The 8,031-nt window shown below is 56.7% G+C and overlaps 1 protein-coding gene across 1 annotated transcript; it reads left to right on the forward strand.

Annotated features, from left to right (window-relative positions):
- Positions 1–766: 766 nt before the first annotated feature.
- LOC122364097 (basic proline-rich protein-like) lies at positions 767–6,865 on the forward strand (the record flags this gene model as incomplete). Its single annotated transcript, XM_043334167.1, has 4 exons — positions 767–836; positions 1,316–1,465; positions 2,581–2,723; positions 3,276–6,865. Coding segments are annotated over 4 exons (3,000 nt in total), but the record flags the coding sequence as incomplete, so codon positions are not given.
- Positions 6,866–8,031: the final 1,166 nt, after the last annotated feature.

An 8,031-nucleotide genomic window follows, 5' to 3' on the forward strand; every position in this document is an offset into this window, starting at 1 on the left:
GGACCGTGCTGCGGACTCTGCGCTCGCTGGCGATAAGGCTGCGTTTTAACGAGCTCGCAGACACCCAGATTTGGGCGGCGATTTATAATTCACATCTACTGGATCACAGGTACCGAAAAGAAATTCATACGACACTTATGGAACAGCTTGAAAGGCATAAGTGCCGGTACCTACTAGTACTAGCCCTTCATTTTATCAACAATTTTATGATCGCTAGTGTACATACCAGCGAACGCCGATACCACCGAAGGCCTGAAAACGCTCCAAGTCGTGAGAAGGGTGTAGGGAGGAGCGAGAGAGTAGAATGGGCTGCAGGCTCGCTCTGAAAGGTTGGGCTGTATTTGGAGGCACGGTGGACCGGCCGAGACCCCGGGTGAGAGAGGACACTTGCGAGCGCCTGTAACTGTGAGAGCGTGTGCTGAGTGAGAGAGCGCTCACAATAATGCCCTATCGAATTTCTCGTGTAGCTGTCATGTAGCGCTTGATATCATTACAGCTTGCGCCTGAAGGATACTGTACCGCACAACTCCAAACCTATGTTATACCGCTACCGGTAGATGTCACTACAGTGATCGCCTGAAGTTATACTGTACCGCATGGCGCATGGCATAAACAAACGAAGTAAACAAAGTTAACTACGTAAGAAATAGCACCGGTAGTCGGAAAGTATCTCACTAATGATGACATCGCAACTCCTAAGGCTTCCCACGGGTGCGTGAACCGGTTGTTATTGAACAAAACTTGACCTTGATCGTTCCTTTTTCAGATCGGCATCAACCCGGGACTGGTGGCGGCGTTCAAGGGGCATCATTACGCCGGGCCTGGAAACCACTTCTGTAAGTTACCATAGTTTAGCTTGGTACCATTTGAAAGAAAAACTCTTTTTATAAAGTCCACGCATTAGGTAACTCGTATTCAGGAAGGACTACAATTCAAATCAATTAAAAATACTAACGGCTGTGTTCACTGTTCCCGTATGGTATTTCATTTCCAACCATCGGAAATCCATCCGATATTTTTTTTTGCAATGTCGGTTTGATTGACTCCTTGCTTTGCAGCGTTATTCTAGGTTGGCTTCGACATGCTTTTCTTACATATATCCATTAAATTATATGAAACCTTTTACCGCGATCTCCTTTTTGTTGCTCGCTATATCAGAATTCATTGCGACCAGGAAACACAAGAGACGCCCTACACCTTTTTGAAGGTCCGGTTGGGTGGTATGATTTAACAGCCGCGGACCTGGCGTGTATCGCCGCCGTATTCCCACCTTCCACTAACGTCGTGTCCCGCCCGCCTGTTCCACCTCTCTCAGGGAAGTGCGCCTACCTGGCCGGCCTCATCCCTGAGCCGCTGGGTGCAGAGGATGACTTCCGGCTCATCGACCTCAAGATCGGCTTCACCAACATTGTGTCCCGCACGACCAAGGGCAGCCAGGACCTCACGCGCAAGGAGATCAAAGAAGGTTAGTGCGCGCCCGCCCTGGTCAAAGTACGCTTGGTGTGTTATTCGAGAATGTGCGTAAGGTACCGCTTAGAAACATTCAGAGCTCAGTGCATGCATATAAATACCGGTGAGCAGCGGAAAAGATTGGGCCACTTCAGAATCCAAAGATACGACCGTTAACAAAGTCAAAGGACTTAGCTGTTTGGGTCAATGGTAGGGGAAGTTGGGGCAATGCCGGAGTTGGGGCAAAGCCGAAATTCGAGATATTTCTAAAACCGTACGACATGGATGCCACGTCTCAGTGATGCTCTGAAGCTTAAGTGACTACAATTATCGCACGTTTGTTATGAGTCGTCATTTGGAATACTTCGGCTGTGAGGGCGCCAAAAGCGTTTTCAAGGTACGTTTCCTTGTACTACATGCGCCTTTGAAGCTGCATTTCTTACTCATTATGCTACCGTTTGTCTGGCCAATTCGGTCAAGTAATCTTCAGCATGTCTTTGCATAAGTGTGCTGCCTATTTGAAATTTATACAGCACGTTTAAAAGTTATGGGCCTGCAAATGAAAGTATGGCTGGCTGGGGTAATGCCAAAAACGTGCAATTACGCACGTTAAAGCACGCTACGTGGACTTTACTGTTGTAGAATAGCAACGCGTATTTTTAGTCAAACAACTTACACTTTCAGCCGGCACAACGGCCTGTTACCTATAAGGAATGATTTGCCTGGCATTTTCTTATTATATCACACAATTATAACTTCCAGTGTGCACCAAGCGTCCTCAAGCTCTTAAAACGCGTGTCAGCTTTGATGAATTTTGGATAAAGTTTGAGATAAATTGGCAAAACATCAATGTCGGTATTCCTCGTAGATCATTTATCCCATTTTCGGCTTTCCCCGCAGTCCGGGGCAACGCCGAAAAAGTCAGTTCTTTGATATTTTTAGTTTTTGCGCTTAACGGTATGCGAATTCATCAAATGCGCCTGGTATGTTTGAAAGACAAAAGACTGGCCTCTCGAATGACGCCAACAAGAATAGCTTATGTTGTCTACCTTGCGTGCTACGGGCGTCAGAAAAAAAGTGTTCGGCGTTCCCCCAACTTCCCCTAATTAACTGATAACTGGTCTCTTTCAGGTGCGAAAATACTGCTTCAGAAGCTCCAACTATTTCAACCAAAGATAGCAGTTTTTAACGGCAAAGGCATCTTCGAAATATTTTCTGGAAAGAAGGAATTCCTCTTTGGCAAGCAGCCAGAGAAAATCGAAGGCACACAAACGGTAAGCTCTCTTTGAATACGCCGCTCGCTAACCTATTACGTTGGCTATTTGAGTTTTCAATGGTATTTGCTGCTCCTGATGAATGATAGCCCGGGCTCATATCCGTTTTACGTTCTGATTGAACTTAGAATAGAGATATTCATAGTTCCATATTCCATACCCTTCCGAAACACTCTGCCGCATGCATAAATAGTAGATTCCATGACAACTGAGTCATGAACAGTCTCAACTGAACCAGTGGACAGTTGAACCGGTGGTCATATGAAACAGGCAGCATCAAGCCTAGCAACGAGCTTGTGGTGAAGTGGTGCAGTTGTCTACTGCTTCAGTTGTTCGCTGGTTCAGTTGTTCGTTTACAAGTCTTTGGCATCTCAATGGCTTGCGACTGTTTCAATAAGTAATTCATGACTTTTTTCCACCGTTCGATTGTTCCAATTTAACTCCTCGGCTGTCATAGTATGGTGTCTAAGTGTTTGATAAGTTCATCCTGAAATGTGGCACTTTCTTTTTGTCTTAATCCACCGTGCCCTCCCGTCCTCTTGTGGCCCTCAGAACATCTGGGTGATGCCCTCCTCGAGCGCCCGGTGCGCCCAGCTACCGCGCGCCCTCGACAAGGTGCCCTTCTACACGGCGCTGAAGAAGTTCCGCGACCATCTAAACGGCGAGATCCCTGAGCCAGCCGAGTCAGAGCTCACCTTCGAGCCACCCAAACCTCCGGCGGCCCGCCAGGACCGGACACCGCCCTCGGAGACAGCCGACGGCGCGGAGGGTGTACCCCCGGGCAGCCAGCCGGGTGACCCTGCCGCCGCCGGACTTACCGTACCCATCAAGAAGAAACGTGGCAGACCCCGCAAGATTCGACTAGATGAAAATGGTGTGCCGCTACCCGAGACGGCGCCCAAACCACGCAGGGCGCCGCCGGCTGACCCGAACAAGAAGCGAGGACGGCCAAAGAAGAGCAAGACGGAGGCGGCGGGTGAAGCGGCGCCTGGCTACCCGATGGACCAGTCGAGTCCCGGGGTGGGCGGCTGCGGGGCTGGGTTCGGCCCAGGAGCGTACCCGGGGTACGGGGGAGGGCCGCAGCAGGAGCCAGGGATGTACGGAAGTGGGCAGTACCAGCAGTACGGCGGACAGTTTGGTATGGTCGGCGGACAATGGGGACAGCCCGGTCAGTACGGACAGCCCCCGGCACACTACGGCGGGCCGTACCCGGGACAGTACGGCCCCGAGTACGGCCCACCCGCGGGCGGTCCCGGATCCGGCCCGTACATGACACCGCCGTCCGGAGGATACGGACCAGGGGAACACTACGGCGGGGCGCCGGGCGATCAGTACCAAACCGGCACGCCCTACTCACAGATGGGGCCATACGGTCAGCCGGGCCCGGACCAGCACGGCGCGGCACAAACTGGTCAGTACGGCCCGCCGAGTGACCAGCACGGTCAGCCCTCTCACAGTCAGTACGGTCAGATACCCGGCGAGCAGCACGGCCCGGTGACCGGTCAGTACAGTCAGGCGCCGTCCGAACCCCAGCCAACCCCGCCGGGGCAGTACGGTCCCCCGCCACACGGGAGACACGGCCCGGGTGGTCAGTACAGCCAGCCGCCGGCCGAGCAGCCGTCAGCGGGCCAGTACGGGGATCAGCAGGGCACGCCGGGCCAGTACGGTCAGCCGGGATCGGACGGTCGGCCGCCGTCAGGGCCGTACCCGCTGCCCCCGTCCAGCCAGTACGGCGGCTCGGCGGCGGCCGGGCGGTGCAGCCAGTCGCCGGCTGGGGACTACACACCCTCACCCACTCCCACCAGTCAGTACTTTCCGTCACCGGCGAGTCATTACACCCAGTCGCCGGGGAGTCAGTACAACCCGCCGTCATCGGGAGACCAGTGTGTGCCGTCACCGGCGGCCCAGTACAGCGCCTCGCCCCCGGGGCAGTACACTCACTCTCCTCCGGGACAGTACTCGGCGTCACCGACAGCTCCGCAGTCGCAGCTGCAGCCGGGCGGTGGGACGTACACTCAGCTGCTGTCAACTCCGCACCCCCTGCCGCCGAGCCAGTCGCCCGGAGCGCGGTTCCCACCGTCGCCCTCAGCCCAGAGCGGCGTGCAGTCACAGGCTCAGTCACCGCAGTACACTCAGCTGCTGTCCAGTCGTCAGTCCCAGTCCCAGTCGCCGCCGGGACAGCGGCTGCAGTCGCCGTCGGGACAGTACTCGGCTTCCCCAGCCAGTCGATATCCCGCCTCCCCGGCGGCGGGGCACTTCACCCCGCCGGCCAGCGGGCCGCCGCCGTGGCATGGGGCACCTGCGGCCACACCCAGACCTGGACCCGGTCCCGGATCCGGAGCTGGACCCGGAGCCGGGCCGACGACACCGGTCGGATACCGTCACAGTCCGGCTCCGCTCAGTTCTGGAGCCGGGACTAGCGGGCAGGCGTCACCCGCTGGAGTCACCCCTCCTCCAGCAGCGTCCCCGGCTACCAGGACCCCTGACAAGGAGCCGTCGCGCTCGACGAGCCCTAGCGCCGGCGAGCAGCGGCGCCCGCCGGCGGCGAGCGACCGCCAGTCGCCGGCGCACTACCCCTCCGGCCCTCCGGCGGGGGCGATCGATTTCTCGCAGCACCAGCCGCCGGCGGGCAAGGCGGACCTGGCGACTAAGTCTCTGTCGGACCTGGAGTCGCTGGTGGATCAGATTCCCAGTCTGGGCGGTGGTGAGGGGATGGCGCCGGCTCCGGCTCGCCATACCGCTCCACCGCCGCCGCCGCCGGTACGACCATCCCTGGAAGTGGCCCCGTCTCCGCCCGGTGACCCGTACGGCCGTCTGTGCGCGCCGTACCCGACCCCGGCCGGGTACGGCTACTGTCCGGCGCCGTACAACTCCGGCGGCCAGCCGAGCTCAAACTTCTCGGTGGCCGCGCTGACCGGCGGCGCCGTGTCGCCCCCCGCGTCCGGCGCCGGCGGCCCGTGCCCCGGCCCGGCGCCGGCTGCGGCCGAGCTCGGTACCACCGCCGGTCCGTACCCGTACTCGGCGTACGGGGCGCTGCCGTACGCGGCCGGGCTGCACATGCCGCCGCCGCGGTACGCCTATCCGACGGGGTACGGCGCGCCGGGGTACCACCACCCCGGGTACGCGCCACCACCGGGACTGGAGCGCCTCAAGCCCGATCATTTGGACGCCCGGTTCGGAGCGTTCTAGAGACAGTTGGGAGGGGAGTGAGCGCGATATTATAGACTTCCAGCGCGGGCCCAAGGGGCGAGCTGCTTCGTTGCTCACCAAGTTCGATAGCAGAACCTCGCGAAGCGATGTCGGTTGTGACGCTAGTCAGTCTGAACTGCGTTGTACTCATTTTTATCGATGTTTTTTTGCGAAAAGCTATCGTTTGCCCAATCGATTAATTGCGTTGTCTTGATCTCGTGTTCATGATATTGATCTCATGTTTATGATATTGATCTCATTGTGCTGCTCACGGCGTTGTTCTATGTATGTCAAAGGTGTTATTTCGGCGCTACTCTATGTTTTGTCCGCTTGCCGTGACTCGCGAGCATGAGGCGACGGAACAGCTCCATTGCCCGGGCATTGCTACCGGCTCCATGTACAAACGATCTCAAATGAGCTTTGTGTGGGTCGCGGGCGTGCCGGCCGTCGCGTTTGGTAGCTAGTCTATTCTGCAGAGCTGCATGGAAGGACAATCACAGGGTACGGTGCATTGGCGTGTGTAATGTGTTCTACTTATTGCACAATCGCTTGCCGAGGCGAGCACGGCCGCTTCCACAAGCAGCAGAGTGCAGCAATCGTTGCCGACACATCAGTATTGCACAGAGCCATCGAAAATGGCAGGGTTACGCGCACAGCGCAACGAAATAGTATTTTTCATTATCCATATTCGCAGACATTCGTTTACAATCACCCTCATTCTCGTTGTGTATCTTTGTACTGGATGGCTGTTTTCTCCAGTCGGCGCGCTGTTTTCAGCACATGTGTGTTCCAGTTGTGATCTTGTTTGGAGCACCTGCCAGCGTCCATAGGTTTGGCGGCGCCGCTCGGTCATCTGGTCATCCGCATTCCGCGCGGAACTGAGCGGAACTCCGCCCCGCTCGTCTGGCCGGCAGTGTCCGACCTGCTGCGATATCGGCAGTCCGCTGGGTCGGCTCCTCTCGGCAGAACGCTGCCCAACGGCTCTAAGCTCCGACAGCAATAGAATCTCGGCGGCGGCCCGTGCGCACGCGCCCAGGCCCCGTTTGCTCAGCGCGAATGTCGCCGCCGGTCGACCTGCGTCCGGTTTCCAGCGTGTAACGAGCTCCGTCGCCCCCAGCGGCGCTGTGATATGGCTCGGCGGCGCGGCCGGGGCTTCTCTCGGGACCGGACGCGGATCTCGTGACGCTCTCAGAGCGCCAGATCGCTAGATCTGTTTGTGTAGCGCCGGTGCCGGCTCGCGCGCAGGCCCCAGGTGGAGTGTTCGGTCGTTTGGTGGGAGAGGTGTGTCCAGAACTGGTGTGGACTCTCGCCGACGCAGAGAACCCCTCCGAGGTAGCGATGCCGCGTTAGTAGGGATGGTCGGCTCGCCACCGTGCAATATGGACTCGTGTGTGCGTGTGTGTTCGTGTGTGTGTGTGTTGGCCGGGGCATCAGGTGCCAAAGCGTCCCCGGGTGGGCCTCTCGGCCGGATCAGTGTCCAGGCCACACGGGGAACCGTCGCCGCATTTCTGTTTGCTGTAGATCAGTTGGCCACCGGTGTCGGAGTGTTGGGGACCGGGGATGCCGGAATATAATCACTTGCATCAATGCGGGAACTGTGTATGAGCACGCTGCTTAGTCGAACATTCTGCTTCCGTAAAAACAATGACTACTATTGTGTCACCAAACGTACGAAAGTTTGATTATAGGGAAGAGATACTGAATGAACAGCAAAAGATAGTACGGTCAGATAAGACAGGCAGCAGCTAAACTACCAGACCGCAAGGCTTTAACCCGCGCACCGACGGAGGGGGCGGATATCCGCCCCCCCTGAGGTTTTTCGCGAATAGCGGGAAAACCGCGGCGCGTAGCGCCGCGAAATTTGGTACAAATATTTCCTCATCAATTTTACACATGGTGTGCAAGTTTGAATCTCCTACCTTTCAAGGTCAGGTCACCAGGTCACTTTGAATGACCCAACCTCAAGTCACTTTTTTGCAACTTTGTCACCGTGCCAGAGCTACAGTAGATGTCGGAGGCCTTTGAAAGTCGCAGGATGTTATTAGGTCATTAGTAGCTACAATTTTTATATCTCGGAATTTTGATATCGGTGACCTAAGGGCAGGTCAATTTCGCGACC

Source organism: Amphibalanus amphitrite, unplaced genomic scaffold (genome assembly GCF_019059575.1).
Source record: "Amphibalanus amphitrite isolate SeventyFive unplaced genomic scaffold, NRLGWU_Aamphi_draft 000656F_arrow, whole genome shotgun sequence".
In the NCBI taxonomy this organism is placed as follows: Eukaryota; Metazoa; Arthropoda; class Thecostraca; order Balanomorpha; family Balanidae; genus Amphibalanus; species Amphibalanus amphitrite.